Here is a 24,551-nt window from a genome sequence, read left to right on the forward strand (position 1 = left end):
TACAGGCTTCCTGGTCCCAACTTCTTTGTGTCTGGTGATAAGGATATTTTCCTTCTTCCTGGTACTGCAGGATGTGGGAAGTACCTTTCACATGGGAGATTTATCTTCTGCTCTCAGAGAAGAAAGGTATAAGGGGGGAGGTCAGAATGATCTTCTTGCTTCTACTGTGCTCTCAATTCCTTCAGCTGACATATTCAGTATGCCAAGGTACCATTTTTTGGGGTATCATGTCCTGAATTCCACCACTATCTCGACTTCTTTGTACCACCCAGGGCTCCATGAGTTCCTCTCAGGGGGCAAATCTACTCTCTGGGCATCATATCTGGTGAGAAGGGTTCCATACTCAGCTGATTCCTCTCTCAACCAGAATAACTGCATTTACCAAACAGCTTCACTTCCTTGTCAGCCAGCAAAATTATTTACACATATAATCGTGTCTTCCCAAGGGCACTAGGGGTCACCCCGCCTCTGCTTGTTACAAAGTAGGCCTCCCACAGTTCCACCTTGTTCACTTTGCTCCCAAGTTCAAGCTCTATTTATGGCCTTACATGGTGCGCAGGGCTGTGAGTATACTTAACTCCTAAGCTGTGGTTAACCACATCTGTCCTGTGTTAGGTGTCATGTGTTTGCCCATCCTCATAATTCGAGGGCAAGTGAAAGGAGGCATATCAAAGAGTTGGAGGGCTCTCAAAGGAAAAGGAATACTACTTACTAGGTAGATTTAATCCAAAAGCAATGAAGAAGTGTTGGAAGTGTGTGTGTGTGTGTTTTTTTTTAACAGAAACTTGATGTGCTTGGTTTTACATGCTAATAAATAACCCTGCTAGCAGATTAGAAAATGGAAAGGAGGGACACACTGGAGTCTGGAACGGAATATGCTGTTCTAGTTATCCTGATGAGAAATGGTGTTGCTTGTTCTAGCCTTTGGAAAATGAGAAGGAGAGAAGAGATTCTGTAAGTGTCAGGAGTTCCAGTTCGCTAAGAGTTGAGGGAGGTGAAGGTGCAACACTGATTCCCAGGCTTCTCACCTGAACAGTTGTTAGGTGATAATTCCATCAATTCTGACAGTGAAGGTAGGAAGAGAAATAGATTTGAAGAATACTGTAAGCCAAGAGAAAAGAAGCTCTTTGGAAAAGAGAGACTGGTTAAATATCTGTCAAGAATTTCAGAGAGAGAAGTAAATGGATCATGGACTAAACGAGTACAAGCACTGTTTAGGTTTCTCAATGATTGGATCATTATTGGTGATCTTTGACAGAGCTGGTTCAGGGTACATCTGGACTAAAAGAGCCTGAGGATTTGGAAGAGGGGGAAGAAGTCTTGTAGACAGTGAGTGAACCCATCAGGTTATTCTGCATAATTCTGCAGCTCAAAATCCTTAATTCTGTGAAGTACCTTTTGCCAGAAAAGTTAACGTGTTCACAGGTCACAGGATCTGGAACACTGACTTCTTGACAGGAGGAAGGAGAGGATTATCATTATTAGAGATGTTAGAGAAGGACAGATATAAATAGAATAGAACTTTAGACCAGTCAAGTGTTAAGTTCCAAAGTTTTAAACTTCCTTCCTCAATTTCATCATCACAAATTTGTAAACAAGTGAATGAATGAATGAATGGATGCCTGATGGATGTGAGCAATGTCTACTCTCTCCATCCCTACCTTTTCTATTCTTAAAAATTTTTTAACGTTTTTATTTATTATTCAGAGACAGAAAGGGACACAGCATGAGCAGGGGAGGGGCAGAGAGAGGGGGAGACACAGAATGCGAAGGGGGTTCCAGGGTCTGAGCTGTCAGCACAGAGCCCAAGGTGGGGCTGGGGTTTTAACAACTCGACTCTCCAATTTATGACAAGAAGCTATGTCACACACTGCTCTCAGTTCTCCCTCTTCTCTGCGGAACAGCATCTACACATCTGTTCTTCACTTGCCTTGAGGACAAAGCAGCTGTGGGTGCCCATTGTTGCTAATACTACCCAACTGCACTGTCACCTCCACTTGCCTCTTCTCATTTCCAGTCTATCTGCACATGTATTTAAGCCCGAGACTAGAAAGAGGGGCAAAGTGTTAAAACTCAAATCGGCAGGATTTTCTGCCTCGACGGGCAGACATTTAGTGAAAATAACACGAAAGCAGAAATGAAAGCGAGCAAGCTGCACTTTCAATTTGGTTTTTAATGATGTGTCTTGGCTCGTGAGAGCTCCACACACAGTTCGCACAGGACGGTTACCATTACCTTCTCCTAACAGAGCTCCGAGTCCAGGGGTTCCTCCCCACTGTTTGTTTTTGTTTTTGCAGAAAGGCGGAGCAGCGAGACCCATGGTGGAACGTCAGATTCCGCCGCGTTCTATTTCATCCATTTCCAAACTCTGCCCCGCCCTGACTTTTACCTCTCAGCGGGCCCAGATGCCGCTGCCTCGCTCTATTCCGTGTCGGAATTCCGAGGCCCAGGTTCCCATCTCTGCGATCTCGTAAGATGCCGCCTGAAGGGAAGGGCGTTCGGACTCACTCCTCTGGAGCCCGTCCGACCTACTTCGTGATAAAGGAAAACGAAACTTAAACGTGCCCGATGTGAGAAATGAAACCAAAACTCCCTTTCCAGGGTACAAAAGACAGGCTGAGGCGGCTCGGCCGGTCAGAAGCCGGGGTTCACGCACCCCCTCGCGTCGCCACAGAGCACAAGCGCTCGGCGCTCGGAGCCCCGGGCGGCCGCTTCCTCCCCGGCAGGCGCGGGGCAGCGGCTCCACAGACGCAGCAGGTCGGGCGCGCGCGCCGCGGGGTGGGGTGGGAGCAGGGGGAAGTGCTCCGGAGCGCGACCCGGGCTGGGGACGCGGGCATGCCTCCGAGGCGACAGGGATCACTAAGGGAGAGACCCGGAGTAGAGATGTCGCGTGCCGTTCCAGCTCTCTGACCCGAGGGGGAGGTGGCTCGGCGGCGGCTCCAGACGCGCGCTGGTTCGACCCCGAAAACGGTGGCCGACGGGTCTCCTGTGGGCCCCGGGACGCAAGGCTTGGGGACAGGCAGAGCAAAGAGATGCCCTCGAGGGGGCTGGAGTCTGAAGCGAGCGGCGAGAGTTCAGGCTTTTGAGGGGTCCTCTTCAAAGAAAGGGTGCTGGGATGTGGGGCCTTGAGGGGAATCTAAGGGAGGCCGTATATGAGCACAACTAATATAACCTAGACATTGATAGCAGCAAGCAGCTGGTTTCCCACTCCACGCAGAACCGGGAAGCAACTACAAACTTGCAGAATCAGAATCTACATTTGAATATCTTACAGGTGATTCCTACGTGCCCCTACATTTCAGTGACTTCATGCAATAATCATTTATTTCTTCTTTAACAGGTAAAAGAATGTATTCACGGTTAAGGGGCATGTATTAGTTTTCTATTGGTGCATAACACAGTACTGCAAATTCAGGGGGTTAAGTCAATAAAAATGTATTATTTATAAATTTCCGTGAGTCAGAAGTCTAGACACAGAGTAACTGAATGCTTTCACTCAGCATCTCACCAGGCTAAAATGTAGGTGTCTGCTGAAGCTGCCATCTTGTCCAGGCTCTTTCTAGTTGCTGGAAGACTCCAATTCCTTGGCAGCTGTGGATTGCGGGTCTTCCCTGTTTTCTTGTTGGCTGTGGGTTACTCTCAGCCTTTCGAGTCTACCCTCGGCTCCTAGCCAGGTGGCCCTCTCAAAACATGGTGGCTTATGTCTTCAAAGCTAGCAGAAGAATCTGTCTTCTGGAATGTTGGAGTCTTACATAATGTGACCTAATCATGGGAGAGACTGTCCCATTCAGTTTTCAGGTCCTGCCCACACCCAACGGGAGGGTATTATACAGGGCAGGGCACAGGGTGCTGGAGCCCTGGAGGCCATCTAGAATTCTGTCCATTGCTGGTCAGCTTTTCTCCAGTGTTTCAGGAACTTGACTCTTTCCATCAAGTGGTTCCATCATTCCCTGGGCCTTCTTCTCTGGATTGAGCTGTCTTCCATGATTTCTCTTTTTTCACCTTCCCTTCTCTTTTTTTCTTTTAAGGATTGTTTAAATCAGAACCCAAATAAGGTTCTGGCACTACTGTGATAGGATAATAAGTCTTTAAACTTGTTATAATCTCTTTAATTCTCTTGTAATTTATTCCTTAATAAATTGGGGTTCCTTCTCTTCCCTTCCCCCCCTCCTTTTTTTTTGGTCTTGTAGAGATTGTAATCTTCCTGGTATCATTTAACAGGTTCTTCTATCTTATTAATGTCTTGTTGATTAATTGTTGTTACTAGAGTTTTGATCAAATTCGGGTTAAAAAAATTTTTTGGTGGAGTATTTGTTTTTAATGTATATTTATTTTTGAATGAGAAAGAAGGATAGAGTGTGAGTGGGGAAGGGACAGAGAGAGAGGGAGACACACAATCCCAAGCAGGCTCCAGGCTGTCAGCACAGAGCCAGATGTGGAGCCTGCATTCATGAACTGCAAGATCATGACCTGAGCCGAAGTCAGATGCTCAACTGACTGAGCCACCGAGGTGCCCCTTTGGTGAAGTATTTCAACAATGGTGCAGTTCTACATGGAAGTAGATATTTGCCTGTATTTTTTATTGTTCTATCACCTAAAAATAACAAGCTTTATTAATTCATTAGAAGCTGTAATATAAGTATAAATTAAATTTCCCCATTTATATTATTTGGTAACCCAGTGGTTCAGTAATTATGTAAGAAAAGCAATTTAACTTCTTGATTCCAGAAACCCTTAATTTTTGATATATTATCTTTAAATGCTCTCTCTGGACTTTCTGCTATAAAAAAATGAGGAACTTAATATACACTCTTTTTTTTTTTTTCCTACTATTCATTCTTTTCTGAACCTCCCAATTTGGTTAATTATATTATTTTTATATTGTAAGGCTTTATCATAGTTTACAGTATTTTTTGACTTTATTTTTTAAAATGTTTTATTTATGTTGAGAGAGAGAGAGAAAGAGAGAGAAAGAGGGAAAGAAAACGAGTAGGGGAGGGGCAGAGAGAGAGAGGGAGAAAATCCCAAGCAGGCTTCGTGCTGTCGTGTAGAGACTGACCAGGGCTCTCTCCCACAAACTGTGAGCTCATGACCGGAGCTAAGATCAAGAGTTGGCCACTTAACTGACTGAGTCATCCAGGTGCCCATTTATGACTTTAATTTTTGTGATTTGTTTATGGTTGAGTAAAAAATGGAAAGCCAAGTAAACAAGTTACAAAATTATTTATTATGTTATTCATTGTAGAAGCAATTTATGTAGTTGGCTTAGAAATGTAGTTCTTTATCATTAAGACCACTGTTTGAAGTCAATATTTTTCTAAATCCAAAGTATCATGGATCCTTCTATTTTTTTTTAATAACTTCCTTTATTTTTTCTGGATCACTGTTTCTTGATTGTTCTTCTGCTTGATCTCCACCCCCCCCCGCCCAAATTTTCTGAACTGTCTCTTAAAATAAAATTATCATTTAGGCTAGGTGGTTGGTGACTTCTTAAATGTCTAGTAATATTACCTTTCCACCCTCCTAATGAATTGAATGACTGAAAACAGAATTCTAAGTTCAAAATATTTTCCCCTCAGAATGTTGAAAACATTATTTTCTTTTATCGACATCCTATAATACTCCTCATTTTATTCAGTTCTAACTGTGTGCCAGATACAATTTTAATCAACTTGTATACATCAGCTCATACATTTAAGTAGCTTTGAAAACACAGTCAGAGGAGAGTGGCATTATTGTCTCTTCCAGTTTTATAGATGAGGAAACTGAGACACAGAAAAAGTTTAAAGTAACCTGCCTAAGATTATAAAACCTTTATAGACCATATTTCATTACTAGGATTAAAACCAAGGCCTCTGTCTACAGTTCTCATGCCTTTAACCATTTCACATATGGCCTCTCTGACCATTTCTTCACAGCACATCCCCATCTTTTTTCTTGGAGCTCTGCAGTTTGAAGGAGCTATTTCTAGGTGTGTGTTTCTCTTTTGTCATTATTTCTTCTTAGTACTTGGAAAACCTTTTCAATCTAACAATGTGTGTTTTTCTTTAAATCTGGCCCAGTATTATTGTATAACTTTAAATTTTATATCTTTGATTATTTTTATCCCTACTCATTTTGGAATCTTAGTTTTCTCCTTCTGGAAAAACCTTGAGATGAATTTAAAAATTTGAAACCTATCCTCATCCTCTATATTTCTTACTACTTCTATTTTCCATCTCTTTGTTTCTTTCTTTTTCTTTTTTCTTTTTTTTAAATGTTAAGAACATTTAAAAAAATGTTCTTCATTTTTTTAAATGAAGGCTGAGGTTATTTTTGAGAGAGAGACAGAGCTTGAGAGGGGAAGGGGCAGAAAGAGAGAGAGAGAGAGAGAGAGAGAGAGAGAGAGAGACAGAATCCGAAGCAGGCTCCAGGCTTTGAGCTGTCCGCACAGAGTCCCTTGTGGGGTATGAACTCACAAGCCCTGAGATTGTGACCTGAGCTGAAGTCGGATGCTGAACCGACTGAGCCACCTAGGTGTACCTCTTTGTTTTTTCATATGTCTTCTAAGAAATTTCCTGGATTTCTTTCCCATCTCTAACTTGAGATTTCAGCATGTCCATTTTATTGCCCTGCACGTGACTTTTTTCCTGAAATTATACATTTTTATGAGCATTTAGTTTTGTTTATTTCTGTAGCAGCCTGTTATTATTGTATTAGATAATATTGTGATTATAGAGAATGCTAATTCAAACTTTTTAAAGGACTTTCTGGCCTTGAATCATATTTATTCATCTAGCTTCTTTAAAAAAATTTTTTTAAATGTTTATTTATTTTGAAGGAGAGAGCGACAGCGTGTGAGCAGGAGAGGGGCAGAGAGAGAAGGAGATATAGAATCTGAGGAAGGCTCCAGGCTTCAAGCTGTTAGCACAGTGCTGGGTGCAACCTTTGAACACATCGCAAGATCATGACTTGAGCCAAAGTCAGATACTTAACCGACTGAGCCACCCAGGTGTCTGGATCCAGCTTCTTCTTAATACCCCTCCAAATGTCTAATAATTCAGATTTTTAAATATACATTTATTCAGTGGTTATTATGGTGGGTAGCTGGTTTAATTTTGCCTAGGGTGTCTGTCCCTTAAATGAGAGAGAACTGGGCATAGTGATGTAAATTCTGTGTAAGTCTGGTATGAGTTCAGGGTGAAGTTTAATAGGAAAAGTTTCCTATATGATACATGAGAGGACGTAGACAGGCATGATATGGAACTCCTTAATTGTCCAATTGACAAGGTTTTTATTTTGCTACCATGGCTCTTGTTGAAAAGCTGTAGTGTACATATATCTCATTAGTAATTGTTGTCATTTAATTTAGAAATGATGTTTTTTCTTTCAGTTCGTGTATTATATTTTCAAATGATGTTAAGATTTATTAATTTGCTTGGAGCTAACTACTTAATAAGTAAGCTATTAGGTATTTATTTTGTCCTAGGAGTACCATAAGAAAAATTCTTGAGACATTAAGAACATCTGGGAACATATGAATTACCTTATTTCATCTTATTTCATTCCACCTCACCCTACCTTTTCTGGATCTCTCCCTTCTGCAGTGTAAGATACTTGGGGTTGATTTTCTCCTGTTTACTCAATTCTTATGGAATCATCTTTTATGTTTGAACTTGGTACAGTTTGGAGAACTGAAGGAAGAAAGTAGGGTTAATGTACAATTAGTGAGGTTGGGAACTGCATGAATTGGATAGCAGAGAGTTTTCGGGAAATTATCTAAACTTCTTCCCTTGGCAAAAGCCCCTTATAATGTAGGCTGTACCTACTTTTCTTATCTCATTTCCAGTCAAATCATTCTGTTTTGTGCCATGTGGAACAACCTGTGGAATCAAACTTGTCATGTGGTTTCACCTTTCTGTGCATTAAACCAGTACTATTTTGGTCTCTGAAATGTGATCCTCTGTGTCTCTTACCTTCTCCAAGATGCTTCCATAATTCTTTCTCATCTTTTAAATGTGTCCTCAAAACCTCAGAACACAAGAGCCTGAATACTCCAGCTGATTGAAGAACTCTTTCAATTCTCTAATGGCTTCCAGTACCATTTCTGCTAGGTCACTAAGCACATCATGCTTTTTGATTTAATTCTCTTTACACCCTTACCAGATTATGAGGGGAGAGGACCATGTTTTATGCATATTTGCATATGTTACAGCAAGTGCAATGCTTGGTGGGGAGTAGATGCTCTATAGATCTGAAAAAAGGGAGAATAACTAGGTAAGCGAGAGACCATACTTTTGCCTGTCTCCATTAAGTGTTTCCTAAACATTCCATTCCAACCCACAGTAATTTCTTCTTTCTTCAAGTTTACTCATTTTGCAGTCATGAACCTCCATGCATTGTTATTTTAATATTATTATCAATGTGTGCCTTACCATTATATGTTCTTTAATGTCATATAATATGAATATCTATGTATCTGTGTATCTATGTATCTATGTATGTGTCTATCTATGTATGTGTCTATCTATGTATCTATGTATCTATGTATCTATGTATCTATCTATGTATCTATCTATCTATCTATCATCTATCAAGCTTCACTGCCCTAACACACTATATGGCATATTTGAAGAACGTCTCAATATTTGTTTTTTGTGACAGAATGCTCAAGAGCATTTCCTTCTGCCTCTTTGACAGTTCTTTCTCAGTTACCTTTGCAGACTCTTCCTTTTCTCCATTGGCATTTATTAAATATTAGTGATCTGCAAAAATGGATTTTCAGTCCTTTCTTCTTCTTCCATGACACTGTGTCTCTCTGTCCAAGCAATCTCATCTACATCAATGACCTCATTTACAATACTATTCAAATTACTCACATATTCAGGTCTAGCTCAGACCTTGTGTTTGACCTCTAGACCTACATGTTTAATTACTCATGTGACGTGTCCTATAATGGGTCTTGAAAGCAAGTCAAACTCAGAGTGACCACAAGTGAACTCATGATCTTTCCTTGAAATGTAGGCTTATTCCAAGGTTTCCTGTTCAGGGAATAGCCTAGTCCTCCATCCTGTTGCATCAGGTGGAATCCTAAAATCATCCTTGACAACCTTCACTCTTCCCTTTTCTCTATCCATATCAGATCCATTACCAAATTATGTTAAATCCATCTAAATATTTAATATCCATAGGTGCCCCAAACCACCATCAAACAATATTACATTAAACTACTTTCATTACCCTTCTGAATCATGGTTTTCTCTCTGCTCTACTAACAGGAACTTTGCTCCCATCTTATCTATTTTCTCTACTGTAGCCAGAGTATTCTTTCAGAATGTAAAGCCACTCATAACACTACCTACTTAAAATCCATCAATAGATTTTAGGATGAAAACATGCCCTCAAAGGCTCTCCATGCTTTTCTATTCCTGTGATCCTCTAGTACAGCTAGCTTTTCTCTCACTCTTTCCATTCCAACCTGACTGGCTTCTATTCAGGATCTACTACCACTCACACTCATTCATGACACAAGACTTTTTTGTACATGGTACTTTCTGCCTGGAATGCTACTACCCCCCACCCTCCCCATCCCTTTATTTAATTAATTCTTGTTTCATCCTTCAGAAATCAGCTCAAGCATTACTTCATTAGGGATGCTTCCTCTATCCTGTTTGACTTTGTCACAGTTTAAATTTTTCCTTGTTCATACGATTATCTGATTAATATTTGTCTTTCCTGATGGATTTTAAGCTCCATAAGAACCAACAGCATGTTGCCTTTTGTTCATATATTCCTATTGCCTGATGTTTCGCTTAACACACAGTAGTCATTCAATACTATTTGTTGATGGAATAAATGAATTTCTAATTTTTCTTCTTTCTTTGTAGGTCTGTCATTTTCATTAATCATTGCCACTTAGAGGTACCAAAGTAAAGGGAAATTGCTATAATTAATGTTTTCCAGTTCAGGTTCGAGGTCCAGATAGCAGCAAGAATGGGTAATTTTCAATTTAAAATATTTATAAATATAAAATAATGATTCTTTAAGATATATGGATTTAATGGAATGACAATAACTTTATTGTTATTTCTTCTTTTCAAATAATAAGTAAACACTTTATTTTTTAGGTTTAGAAGAACACATGATGCTTTTAGAAAAAATGTCACAGTTAATTATGGGTGCATTGCCCAAAGCTGAGTGAGTATTGTAATAAATAAAGACTTCACTCCTATGTGGAATTTAAGAAATAAAACGAACATGGGTGAAGGGAAAGAAAAATAAGATTAAAAGAGAGAGGGAGGCAAACCATAAGAGATTCTTAAATACAGAGAACAAACTGAGGGTTGCTGGAGGGGAGGTAGGTGGGGGAAATGGACTAAATGGAGGCATTAAGGCATTAATGGGCATTAAGGAGGGCACTTTTATGAGCACTGGGTGTCATATGTAAGAGATGAATCATGCGGTTCTACTCCTGAAACCAAGACTACACTGTATGTTAACTGACTTGAATTTAAATAAATAAATTAAAAAAGAGAGAGATGTACAATTTGATATCATATTTCCTGTATATCTATTTGACATTAAAGTAATGTCTATCTATCCCAGTATATATATTAAAGTATATTGTATATATGATTATATATGCACATGCATATATATATATATGTATATGATTGTTTAACATAAAAATTTTAGAGCTGCTTGATAGTGGATGGAAACAGTTTTCTTTTGCATTATTTGTACACAGCTATCAACGAACCTGTTGCTTTATAAAAAATAGTATTGATTAAGCAGGAAGGAAATTTAATACAAGTTTATATTCAGAATAGAGGTGTTAAATTCCTGATTCCAATCTAGATTCTGCCATGTGGTCTTATATCATTTGCTCTGTCTCTTTGAGGCTCATTTTCTAGATCTATAGAATGGGAATGATCCCGCCTTCTTCCTATGAAGGATAGTCCTACATATGGATATATTTGAAAAGTCTTAGCCTAGGGCCTGACAAAAAATAATTACTTGGCAAATTCGCCTATTGACGATACTGATCATGGCATACTAATAACAATGTCTTTTTGGCATGCTAATACATGGCATACTAATAACAATACTGTCTTTTTGGTGCCTCACTTATTCAATATGTAATTTCTGTTTTAACTATTTTCATTTTAGATATTCCAGCTTATTCAATGATTTTGTTGAATCTGAATTTTTTCTGATTGACGGAGATTCACTACTTGCTACATGCATATGTGAGAAATCCTTAAAGCAGGGGCAAGACCTCCACTTCTTTTATGTAGTTGAATACTATCTTATGGATCTTATCAGTAAAGGAGGACAATTTGCCATAGTTTTCTTCAAGGTAACATGTGATTTAAGAACTAAAACTAAAATTCCTTCCTAAAACTCCTTCCTATTTTATATTTTGTTCTAAATACAAAGTTAAATATATCTTATATCTATAAGAATTCATAAAGTTTAAATGGAAGTACAGAAAAGATACCCATAGTCCAAGTATTCAGAAATTACCACATTTAAGATTATATTTTATTTGCAGTAATTAAACTTTATACAAGGACACACGGGATCATAAAGGAGGGTAAGCAATCTCAGCAGAAGCTCAGTTGATCTCAGAATTCTACTTTTCCAACTATGAGAACTGTTTCTGTCTTCAGAACTCTGCAGTCAATTTACCTGAGCCCAGAAAAATGTCATACTCATTAATACTGCTTCGTTTATTATTTGTTCCATAGTAAATACTCTGAGGGGAAGTATTTGGTCTTCCTTTTCTGATTATGAATATAATTAATAAAATATTAGCAGTTTCAAATACAGATAGGTATAACCACTACCACCCCTTCCTTCAGGGCTTCAGGGATAGCCCTGAAGGTGACCAAGTTATTACCTGTAAGGGTTTTGATGTGTGTCTGTTCATTTTGCAATCAACACTATTGTTAGGTTTTTAAACATTGCTGACTTCATACAAGCAATATTTTGAGTAAAGAGCCAGGATTCCAACCTAATGTTTACAGTCTAGTTTTCGGCACTACTTTTGATCTGTTGAGAAAAACCTCTGCTTCAGAAGAATCACACTAAATTGGGATCGTCCTCTCAAAGTGATTCATCTCAGCTTCCTGTTCTGGATAATTTATATCCACCATTTGCTTTTGCATGTATTTTGTCTCCTTTTTCTTTTTGATGTGAGATTGGTGAGGAAAAGAATTCAAATACAAAGGAAAATTGTGATAAACCCTGAGCATTATGTGCCTGCTTAAAGGGGACGCCTGTATTTAAATCCAAATTGTGATTTATGCCATGTATTTGTTAAATGACAGTCGAGGTCTCGCTATCAAGCAGAAGAAAACTGTATTGGAACCTTTTCCTTTAATGACTTTAATGACATGTGTAAACCAACTAAATGATAATTTCAAAATAATATATTTTATCTCATTCTTACAGGATGCTGAGTATGCATATTTCAGCCTCCCTAAACTTCTTCCTTTGAGAACTGCTTTAATTCTTCATCTTCAGCGTAATACCACCATTGATGTTCAAACAGAATTTTCTGGATGCTTATCACAAGGATGGAAAAGTTTCTTAGAAGAACGTTATCCATATTACATGATAGTTGCAGATGAAGGCCTGAACCCTCTACAAACACACCTTTTCAACTTTTTAATTATTCAGTCTTGGGCAATGAAAGTCAATGTTGTGCTTTCCTCAGGGCAAACGTCCAATATTCTTCGACTTTATGCATACCTTATGCCAAGCACATCCAAGAATCAACCTTTTTTCAGTGAGGTAATTGATATCTAAAGACAAATTTTTTCTAGAATTTTACAGAATTTTCCAAATTACTTAGTTTTATTTCTAACACTTCTATGGAAATTATTATAGGTTTCGCAGAGAGGTAGAGAAAATTAACAATAACAATAACACAAATGCAATAATATATTCAGAACTTGAAGTAGCAACAGTGATTGGTACTTCTCATGAGTCATTTTTTAAACCTTTCCAACCCTGTAGGTAGGTTAGTATCATCTGTGTTTTGCAGATGAGGACATAGATACTCAAGGAAGTAATTTGCTCATTATCAATAGTAAATGAATAATAGAGCAAGGTTTGAAAAGGAGCAGTCTGACTCTAGCCCTTATGTGTATACGTACTGTGTGGTATTATTGCCTCCAAGTTAATGAAGGTCAAAAATGCATTTGATTTGGAAGTAAAAATTTATGCCTCTGTTGGTGAGACATACTAGTGAAATGATTGTTAATATAGTAGTTTTAAGGAGAAAACAATGCAGAAGGGTGATGAGGAAGGAAAATAAGGGAAATGCTTATTTCATAATATTAATGCATCAATAGAATTTTCAGAGAATTGTTTGATCTTACTGTTTTCTGTATTGGTGTATTTGACAATTATTGTATTGAAATTTTGGGAGTTAAAAATGCATACTGATTTTAGAAATGAATTTAGTTTCTGTTTATTTTTCACTACTTATAGTGAAATCCTAAATATGAAGATATTAATTCTGTATTTCATCAGAATTTGTGAGTCAATTAACATTTTTTACTCTTTGAGAATAGTATCATACCCCTTCTGGTATTTGGAAACATCCAGATGGTTGTCATGAAATCTAATAAGATAGTTTGTTTTGCTATAGTTAGGATCCTAGCCATTAAACTATTTCCAACCCTCAAGTTGATTTTTATATTGAGAAGAGGTTCTGTAATCATTTGATCTCATTTTATTCTGTTAGAACAGTTTCCAAATCTGAGTTTGAGGAGTGGTCTACAAACTGTCCTCAATCTCTCCTTAAGAATATTATTTTAGGGGTGCTTGGGTGATTCAGTCGGTGGGGCAACAGACTTTGGCTCAGGTCATGACCTCACAGTTCATGAGTTCAAGCCCCACATCTGGCTCTGTGCTGACAGCTCAGAGCCTGGAGCCTGCTTCAAATTCTGTCTCCCTCTCTCTCTCTTCCCTCCCTTGCTTGCACTCTGTCTCTGTCTCTCTCTCAAAAATAAATAAATATTAACAAAATTTAAAAAAAGATTTTTTAAATGTTAGATTTTGTTTCTAGAATAATAGTATGTTTCCTAGTTTATGGAGCACTCATTTTAAAGAGATTATTTCATTTATCTGTTTGAGGACTATCTGAAATGCAAATAAAAATGCAGTGTAGTAAGTGATGAATCACTGTCTTCTATCTGAAACCCGTATTGCACTGTATATTAACTAAAATATAAATATTAAAAAAATCAATGTATGCTGATAATGATGATAGGTACCTGAGGGGAGATTATGCTACTCCTTATTTACATGTATGTTTGAAACTTTTCACAATAAAGTAGAATATATTAAATGGGCACACTTTTTTTCTTGAGATGTTGGAAATGTTCTAAAATGATTATGGTGATGGTTATACAACTATGTAGCTTTATCAAAAGCCACTGAATTGTCCCCTTTAAGTAAATTTTATGTTATGCTAATTATAGTTTTTATAAAGTTGTTAAAAAAATAAAATGCACTAAATTCCCAGACAGAAATTAATTCAGCAAAGACAAAATAGTGCTGCTTGACAGACTTTAAAAGCATTGTTGATGACCTGTAATTACATTAGTTTAATTTTTTTAACTTGGAAGTATATTTTCAGTTATATCTTCAATATATGATTTTCTGTAGTTGGAAAGTGATTAGATATTTTATTTATGACAGTTTATGTGACTTGCCTTTCTTTTACAGAATAAAATGAAGATTGAGAATGCTTATAAAGTCCTGATTAAACAATTGCAAGAATGTAGACCTTTAGCACTAGAATCTCTTTTTGGAAATTTAAAATGGAAAAATATAATGGAAGAGGTACTGAAACTTCTTTAAAAACTTTTTATTTGAACTAATTTTTTTAATTATAAAAAAGTTGCAAAAATAATACTGAGATCCCATAGACTTCTCACTCAGCTTCCCCTAATGTTAGCATCTTATATAACCGTGGTACATTTTTCAAAACCAGGAAATATCTGTATAATACTATTAACTAAGCTTCAGACACTATTTGAGTTTCACTTACTTTTCCATGAATGTCCTTTTGCAGTTCCAAGATCCTGTCTAGGGTCGTGTATCCATTTAGTTATTTCTCTCTAGTCTCCTCCAATCTGTAGTAATTTTTCAGTGTTTCCTTATCTTTCATGACCTTGATATTTTTGAAAAGTATTGATCAGTTATAGTTTTAAATATCCCTCAGTTTGGGCATGTCTAATGTTTTCTCATGATGGAAATGATGTTATGTATTTTGGCAAGAATGCCAGTGAATTGGTGTTGTGCACAGTATATCAAAACATTCATGATGCCTTAACAGTCGTTGGGCTGGTGCGTGCCAGCCTTCACCATAAAGTTACTATCTTTCCTGACTATGAAAATCCTCTTTCTTCTCAGACTTATGCTGATTAGTTCTAGAACCCATCAGTAGATCTTGTCTGCAACAGTTATTGCTGATCTGTTTGCCTACTGATTATTTTCTATTTCACTTTTTCCTCCTACTTTTGTTAACTGGAATTCTACTGCAAAGGAGAGATCCTGTATCTGTGCCCTTTACTTGTTTATTTATTTATATCAGTATGGACTAGTGGATATATTATAGATAAAAGTCCAGTTGTTTTGGTACCCAAATTGTTCTAGGTTTGCACATTAGAAACTCCTTCAGGTTTGCAACTGTGTTCTTTTGTAAGACCCACATCCTCCCCATCTTTTTTTTTTTTTCTTTTCTAAAACCACTTTATTGAGATATGATGATATACATTGTGGTGATGGTTACACGGATGTATTTTTATCTTCAAACTCATCAAGCCTGGTCTTTCTGAGCACTGTTTTACTTTTTGAAACCACAAGATGTACCATTCTCATCTTGTATTTTCTCTACCTCAGTCTTGAAATAAACTACTTCTCTAAGCAGTTCTGGTTGCTTTTAGTGGAAAGTAACATTTAGAAGCCAAGATCTGGCAATTATGTTTGTTCATGTCCCCTGGGATGTCATTACTATGAAGACTTTTCAGAAGACACAGCTAGGAAATATATGTATGAATGCTAAGCCATGCACACACACATATCTATTTTATCTATCTATCTATCTATCTATCTATCTATCTATCTATCATCTATCTTAAATATCATGCTTTCACACCAATGACTTTTATCCCAATCCAACTTCATATCCTTCATTTTACCCTTCTCATTTCTTTATTTGTAATTTTTTTCCCCAGCTGTGAGAAATTCAGCTCTCTCATTACATACAATATATTTACTTATTTTTTTAATAAATTCTAGTATATACATAAAGTTTTTATGTATTGGTTTTAGAATTGGTAAACAAAGCTTGTAAGGAACATAGTCACTAAGTGGATTACAGGATTTATGTGCAATTCTTTTAGCCTTAGTCATAGAATATGTTAAAATACTGCTTCCCAAAGTTGTTTAGGTTAGTTCTTTTCTTTCATACCCCATTCAGTTTGGTTGTATTATTCATTATTAATACAGTTAGGTTTGTTGGTTAATATTTGTGCTTCATTTTGGGTACCTCCCACCCATATTCAGATTTTTAAATTAAAAAAAATTTTTTAATGTTTATTAATTTAATTTTTGAGAGACAGAGACAGAGACATGGTGTGAGCAGGGGAGGGGCAGAGACAGAAGGAGACACAGAATCTGAAGCAGTTTCCAGGCTCTGACTGTCAGCACAGAGCCTGACATGAGGCTTAAACTCACGAACTATGAGATCATGACCTGAGCAGAAGTCAGATGCTCAACCAACTGAGCCACTTAGGTACCCCAACCATATCTATATTTTTAAAAATCGCCTGTTTATTTTGGGGGGTATGTGAAAGGTGTATGAAATATACTTATTATTCTAAGAATCAGAGATATACAAATGGATATACTCTAAAAAGTGACACACTACTCTCATCCCTGCTATTCTGTTCCCATTCTCTATGGTTCCCCACTTTCCCAAATACTTTCTGTAGGTAACTTGTCTTGTTAGTGTCACACGTATCCTTCTGGTATTTCTTTCTTTTTTTTCCTTTTTCAGAATTTATTTATTTATTTATTTATTTATTTATTTTTGCATAAATAGCAGACATGTGCATATTTTCTTATATCCTCTTCCTTCTTAAAGAAAGGATTGCATGATGTAGATATTCTTCAGTAACTTTCTTTTCACACTTAGCATGTTCTAGAAATCATTTTAAGGCAATTTTAAAAAACTTTTCTCGTTATATAGTTGCATAGCACTTCCTCATGTGGATATAATATAATTTATTTAACTGATTTCCTGCTATGGAATTTATATTTATTTATATTTAAATATATTTTATATAGTTAAATTTATATTTATACAAATATAAATGCCATAATGTATAATTTTGTATTATTTAATGGAAGTATATCCTCAGACTTGATTTTAAAAATGGGATTGAGGAGTCAAAAGATAAGTGTATATGTTGCTTACTTAGGTTTTATCAATTGTCTTTCTAGAAGGATTATATCATTTTTTTGTCTTTCAATTTTCAAGTGTTCTCTCTATATTACAGACATAAGCACTCTCATCTTAAAATTTGGTTTATTATTTTCAACAGGAATATTTGTAGTTTTATGTAATCATATCTATCTTTGTATGATTTCTTCTGGTAAGATCACTTATAAATAAAAATATTTTTTTAAATGTCATGACATTTAGTGTTCTTCTGTGACAGGCATGTGAAACTATTTTTCTGCTTAAGCAACTCTGGCCAGAAGGATCTGACATTCGGCGTGTTCTTTGTGTTACTTCATGCTCATTGTCTTTGAGAATGTACCATCACTTTTTAGAAAACAGAAAGAAGAGTGTCTCTGATGAGAACATTAACATCCAAGAGGTGTGATTGTATAATTTTACTGTGAAACACCACTGCTCTCCACTTCTGAAATTTTATTGATTTCTTTCTGCCTTTTCTTCCATTTGGTATTTTATTTATTTCCCTAATTTATTTATATAAATTTTCTCCCCAAAGAAGGAACACCTGGAATTTATTTATAGGAAGTATCTATTATATTGTTGTATGATCTAGTGTTTTACTATACAGATGTTTCCCTTCAGTGCACATTTAAATGACATTTGTCCCATCATCCAGAAGAAGGAGAATAAGAAGGGAAATTAGCACTTGGTGAGAGCTTACATTGTAATGTCCTGGGCTCTATGCCTTGTGCCTTTATATACTCACAGCAGCATTTCAAGGGAGGTACTGTTATTCCCATTTCACATATGAGAACACTTGAGGTTCTGATAGTCCAGGAAACATTCATCGGTTAAATAGCACTGTGAACTGAACCCATGTCTATTTTGTTCAAGTTCCATATACCAAACTGTCTTTACAAAGAACATTCTCATTGTAGTGTCTTAGTGCCGTCCTTGCTAGAGAAATACTAAAGGTCTTTAACTTTTTTAAAGATTTTATTCTAATTTATTAATTAAAAAAAATATTTTTGAGAGAGAGAGCAAGCAAGCAGTGAAGAAGCAGAGAAAGAGGGAGACATAGAATCTGAAGCAGGCTCCAGGCTCTGAGCTGTCAGCACAGAGCCCAACGCAGGGCTTAAACTCATGAACCGTGAGATCATGACCTGAGCTGAAGTTGGATGCTTAACCGACTGAGCCATCCAGGTGCCCCCTAAAGATGTTAAACTTCTTTATGATTAATAGAGCTCCTTAAGAATCTGCTGGTCAGTATGGATTTGCTCTCCAGTAAACAGTCCTCCCTATATACATGTGTACATATGCACACGTACAGACACATGGGGGTACACACATTATTTTGTATACAACCTGACTGTGGGGGGCATTCTTGCTTGAAGGTTTTTATTAAAGGAAAACCAAGCATTTTGTAGCTGTTTTATACACTCTCAAAAACGAACAGGGCTTATAACATTTTACCTAGCATCCTTTATATTCGGTTTGCCAATATCCACTTGATTATATTTTTAGTAAAATATTTTTTAGATGATTAGGCATGACATTTTAAGTTATTATCACAGAAATGATACCAAACCAAGTGTCTCTCTTTGGAACTTCTCTAACTATGAAACCCTCTATTTGACCTTCTGGAGGCACTCTGAAGGAAGCCTTAGTTTGGCTTTACTGACAGCCCTGCAAACATTTGAAGATGACTTGGGGGTCCTTGTCCAATTATGTTAAATATGACCATTTTTTTCTAATTGAGTAAATATTTTAGATGTGTTCTGGTTTATCCACTCTGGTAATGTAGCGTAACTTTTAAAGAATGATGTCTTAGGGGCACCTGGGTGGCTCATTCGGTTCTGAGTTGGACTTAGGCTCAGGTCATGATCTCAGGGTTCATGAGTTCAAGCCCCATGTTGGGCTTTATGCTGTCAGCTCAGAGCCTGGAGCCTGCTTCGGAGTCTGTGTCTCCCTCTCTCTCTGCCCCTCTTTGCTTGCTCTGTACGTCTCTCTCTCTCTCAAAAATAAATAAAAACATTTAAAAAATTAAAGTATGATGCTTTAGACAGAATAGAGCATTTAAAGCATGGCTCCATCAGTTCAAAGTCCTGTGGGATCATTAGCTGCTGGGTCAGCTCACCTAAAGTGAGGCTTAACTACAAATACTAAAGAATGCTTTATGTAAACTGCTCTTGAACTGGCAGTTCCCCATCCCCTTACCTGACTTTTGTATTTTATATGCAGTCAAATTTATGTATGAAGAAAAAAACCCTCAAAAACATAGAGTTAAGAATGTAATAAAGTGTGACTCCTACACAGGAAAATGTGCCTGCTGATCTTCGTGGTGCTACATGCAATTCATAGCCTGTTGGTGTCTATTTTGCCTTCTTTATTTTATTCAGGTGGAAAGTAATTGCTTAAATGTGCAAGAGATGGAAGATCTGTGTAAACTGCACTGTCTCAGTGTGGTTTTTCTACTCCACTTGCCTCTTTCCCAAAGGACCTGTGCTAGATTCATCACTTCTCATTGGACTAAGAACCTCCAGACTTTCTTAAAGATGGTAAATGTGCTCTGTATCAGTTTGTTTACTTTTTGTTTCAATTGTTTGAAAAAAAAAACTGAACCAGTCACCCTCCAAACAGATTTAAAAGGGAATAATGTCAGTCCTTTGGGGACCTTAAAGGTTTGAAGGCCTAAGTCAGTGTCTTGCTAATTTCAACAACTCTGGTAGTAATCACAAACAGCAGGCTCTACATCCAATCCAAGGAAAAAACTCCCTATTTTCCTTCTTCTAACTTCTGTCAAGATCAGGTTTTTGTATTATTAATTATATGAGATTGGTAACCATTGTATTCTGCTCTTGAGAGGAGTTAAAGATATAAACGTAATAGTTATTTTTGTCCATTATAGATATTACTTAAAGAACATTTGTAGACTTTAGGAAAATAGCAAAAACAAACAAAAAACTTACCCAGTTACTCACTGTTCAAGGTCAATAACTATTCACATTTTGGTTTATTCTCTTAATTTTAAATGAATAAATCTTTCCATTATTATTTGTCATTGTTTGAGACATTGGAATGAATATATATATTCACATTTGTATATGATATTCTTTTCACATATTTTTAAAAAGTTTTCTTTCATACTCTTGGTTAGCATTCTTTCATATACCATGGTTTAATATACCATATACCATGGTTTAGTCACTCATTCTCATATTGTGGAATATTAAGAGGGTTTTAATTGTTATATTATAAATGCTGCTATTCTCCTGGTTTTTTGACTGTAAGCCTTTTCCTTGATTTGGGGATGTTGACTTAGACTTCATGCCCAGAAGTGGGATTAGTGGATCAATTTAAATGGATAACTTTTAAAGAATCTTGATACTTACAGTCAAAATGCTCAAGAAAAATATTTTAGAACCAATTATTAGTAAGCTAGTCCCAAACTATTTATCTAATTCATATGCATTGCATGAATCACTGGGGATACAATGAGAAAAATAAGAATATGTTTACCCATCTCACCCCTCCATTGTAATAGAACTACAGATAGTTTTTGTAGGAAGACAGAGATTGAATTTTTTAAAGCTGATATTAAGGAGGAACTATAGGATACTTTAGAGTCTAATGATAAGAAATCTCAATTCAGTTATAAAAGGATGGCTTCTTTTAAGAAATGAAAGGAAGTGAAGTAATGCATATCTTGAAGGATGAATTAGGGGTTAGCAAGTTGAAGAGAGGAAGGACACTGGATTCTAGGAGATGAAACAGCATGTGGAATCATCCTGACAATGGCAGGATCAAGGAACTGGAATACAATCTCTAGAACTGGAATAGAAAGATTATGAGAAGATGATAAAGCTGAAGAGATGGTAAGAGACAAATCATATAGGACTGTATAGGTCCTGTGAAGAAAATGGAGATTTAACTTGGTCGTAAGCACAGTGAGACCAATTGAATGATTTTAAGCAGATGAATGACACTTTCAGTTAAAAAAAATTTCTTTGGCTTGCAGTGTGGAGAATGCATTGCAGAGGTAAAATTGGATTTGGGGGAACCATTTAGATGACTGTTACCTCAGTTCATATATGTGTTAATGATATTAGAGACTGGTAAGTAGGGATGAATAGCAGTAGACAATTTCAAGAATTATTTGAAGTATAAACTTTAACAAGTTTAGTGTGAGCATAAGGGAGAGGGAGGAGTCGAGTGACCCCAGATCTCTGGCTGGAGCATTTATAGGGACAATGTCATTGTATGAAGTATAATTGTGGAGGAAGATCATGAATTCAGTTTTGGAAATATTGAGTTTAAGATGCCAGTGAAATATTCTAGTGGAGATATCTAGTAGACAATTTGAAATACTGGTTTGGCACTTAGCGGAGTGGAATAAGTTGGAGGTAAAGAATTGGGAATCACTAACCTATGGATGTTAATTAATGCCATGGTGGTGGATAAAATTATTTTGAGAAAGACAGGAGGGCCTAGGACAGAGACCTGAGATACTCCAATACTAAATGGTTAGGGATAGATTGAGACACTAGCAAGAGGCACTGAGGAGGAGCTGCTTTGATGAATAGAGCAGAAAGCTGAGACAGTAGATTGTTGTGAAGGTCAAAGGAACTGGGCTTTTTAAAAGGTGGTTGTGGTAATAGTACCAAATGCTATGGAGGTTGAGGACTGAAAATAATACTTTGGGTGTAATGACATAGGACTCACTGTTGATTTTAATTGAGAGACATATTAATGGAGAGAAGCAAAAACCTATGGTAGAGTGGTTTCAGTAGTGAGTGGAAGGGAGAAAATAAAGGTGAAAATAAGTTTACACGTAAGAGGTGGAGAATAAGGGAAGTGACACAGGATACAAATGGATAGAAAAGTGAGTCAATTAGGGATATTTCTAAAATGGCAAAGATTGAGCATGTTTAAATGCTAACCATAAAAATTAAGAGCATAGGATGAAAATACAAGGAAAGTAAGGTGAGAGAGGATAGGATCTAGAGTACGTTCTTACACAGAGGGAGAGATATTGCTGTTCTTCTAGGAGACAATAAGGAAAGAACAGTGCAACATTGGCTGTGATGAAGTTGGAGGATAACTTTGTTCCTATGTGCTGGTTTAATTTTCTTTGTGAAGTAGGAGAAAAAGTCATATGCTAAATGTTGTGGCAAGGAAGCAAACCCAGAAGTTTAAGAACCAGGAAATATTTTGGAAATATTTATTGGGGATCTTAGGGGAGTAAACTCTACTGAGAAACAAAGAGGTAACCATTCTGTTCTGCCTTGCACTTTTGAAGGCTTATTTAAAGTTTTTGACAAAACAATTATAGTGGCATCAGTATGTGTTATTGTATGATTTTCTTTTTCCAGTAGACTCAACAACATGGACATAGGCACAAGGAAAGCAACTGGTTGGATGGTATGGGAAAAAGGAACAAGATAATTTAGGCACAAAAAAGCTATTTGTGGATCTATACAGTTTGATGGAAAAGAAAAAAGGAAAAGAGATTTTAGTATCTTCGCAAGTAGGTAGTGAAAATGATAGATTAGAAAACAAAGTTTCATGGAGACAAATCAAATGGACTCTATCGGATAAGGAGAAAGTAGAAGAGCTGTCCAACTGGAGGTCCTGATGTGATCAATAAAGAAGTGTGAATGATCATTACACAAAGTTAAAGGCATGGGTTAACAGGTGGGAGTGAGGAAGTATTTATCAGGGAGTGTGGCAAACACTATTGTTCTTTCCTTATCGATGTCTCCCATTCACCTACTTTTCCACCTTTCTATAAATGTCTGCAGCTCTCTGCCTGAACGTTTTATTTTCTTAATCTAAAATGCTGGGGTACTTATGCTTCTCATGGCCTCCACCAATGACAGATGAAGAGTTGGTAGATGAAGACCCCAGCTTCCTTGTATACAGATTGAGATAACTCTGAAATGTATTCTACACCATCTCCCAGAATTCCCCGGGGGAATTAAGTTCCAGTAGTCCTCAGTGGTCATGGGTTGGATAGTGTAACCTTCACTGGTTTCTTTTCTTTCGTGTCTCAGTTCTGTATTCCCCGGCTGGTTTTTCTTGCAATCACTCCCAAATAAACTGTATTACTTGAATTTGAGTCTCAAGGTCTGCTTCTTAGAGGAGCACAAACCTGGACAGAGAGGGAGAGTAGGTTTTGGTAATGGCAAGGTCCTGGCTGTGTCCAGGAGAATATGAAAAAGAAAGTGGTGAAGGGTCACTGGATATAAGAAATGTTGCAGTAATTATGTTTGGAGGGTAAGGTTATACATGGTGTTGTTAAGACGGAGAGAGAGAAAGAATGTGAGCCAGGTGTGAAAAAAATCATTATTAAGTGAGGGGGGAGTGAGCAAGGAATTTGCTAAATGAACGTGATGGGGAGGACTTCTGAATAGTACAAGACAGATGGAAGGCAGGATTTTATAGAATAGGGTAAAAAAATAGTTTGGAAGTGATGAGTTGGTGAATATTGAAAACATGACCTTGACTTTTCAATCCTGAGGTAAAACTGTATGTGGGAGGATGATCAGCTTTTATCTATTGTGATTGCAAGGGGAGTCATATTACCAAAGAATCAGAATTTGCATCCATGTCCCTCGCTGCTCACTTTCCCATCCTCGGCAAACAAGTGTGTCAGAATGCCTGGAGAAGAATCATTTAGGAGTTCTTAACCCCTTTTTTTTTTTCTGGGGGTCCCTATGGCTATCGATGAGTTCTATGAAGGGAATTATCCTTTCCTCTAAATAATATAAATGCATAAAATAAGGTATTTAGGATTATAAGGAAGTCAGTTATATTCAAATACACTTGTAAACATATTAAAATATACATTTGTGATGGAGTAATATGCTTCTTTGTTACCCCATGAGACAATCAAACAACTACCATACTTTCAATGTATGCTAAGTATAAACAATATCTCTAAATGTTTGAAGCACTTGTAATATAATGTGAGAATATCTGTTATGTCTACTGGTGCCAAAATCCCAGCTACTGCCTAAGAATATGATATATGTCATCTCGGTTTATAATTGAAAATACAGATTTTTGCCATAGGCTAGCAAAAATA

General features: G+C 36.9%; 1 protein-coding gene across 1 annotated transcript in view; it reads left to right on the forward strand.

The window, feature by feature from the left end:
• Positions 1 to 2,706: 2,706 nt before the first annotated feature.
• The window catches only part of LOC120244774 (probable ATP-dependent RNA helicase DDX60), a 103,069-nt gene continuing 81,224 nt past the window's right edge, over positions 2,707 to 24,551 (forward strand). The window contains exons 1-8 of the mRNA XM_039251511.1: positions 2,707 to 2,757; positions 9,867 to 9,976; positions 10,107 to 10,176; positions 11,149 to 11,338; positions 12,436 to 12,777; positions 14,722 to 14,838; positions 17,724 to 17,885; positions 19,864 to 20,022. Of these exons, the coding sequence (XP_039107442.1) occupies positions 9,973 to 9,976; positions 10,107 to 10,176; positions 11,149 to 11,338; positions 12,436 to 12,777; positions 14,722 to 14,838; positions 17,724 to 17,885; positions 19,864 to 20,022 (1,044 nt within the window). The 5' untranslated portion in view covers positions 2,707 to 2,757; positions 9,867 to 9,972. The remainder of the gene's footprint in view (positions 2,758 to 9,866; positions 9,977 to 10,106; positions 10,177 to 11,148; positions 11,339 to 12,435; positions 12,778 to 14,721; positions 14,839 to 17,723; positions 17,886 to 19,863; positions 20,023 to 24,551) is intronic.

Source organism: Hyaena hyaena, unplaced genomic scaffold (genome assembly GCF_003009895.1).
Source record: "Hyaena hyaena isolate Hyena2069 unplaced genomic scaffold, ASM300989v1 scaffold_391, whole genome shotgun sequence".
NCBI lineage: Eukaryota > Metazoa > Chordata > Mammalia > Carnivora > Hyaenidae > Hyaena > Hyaena hyaena.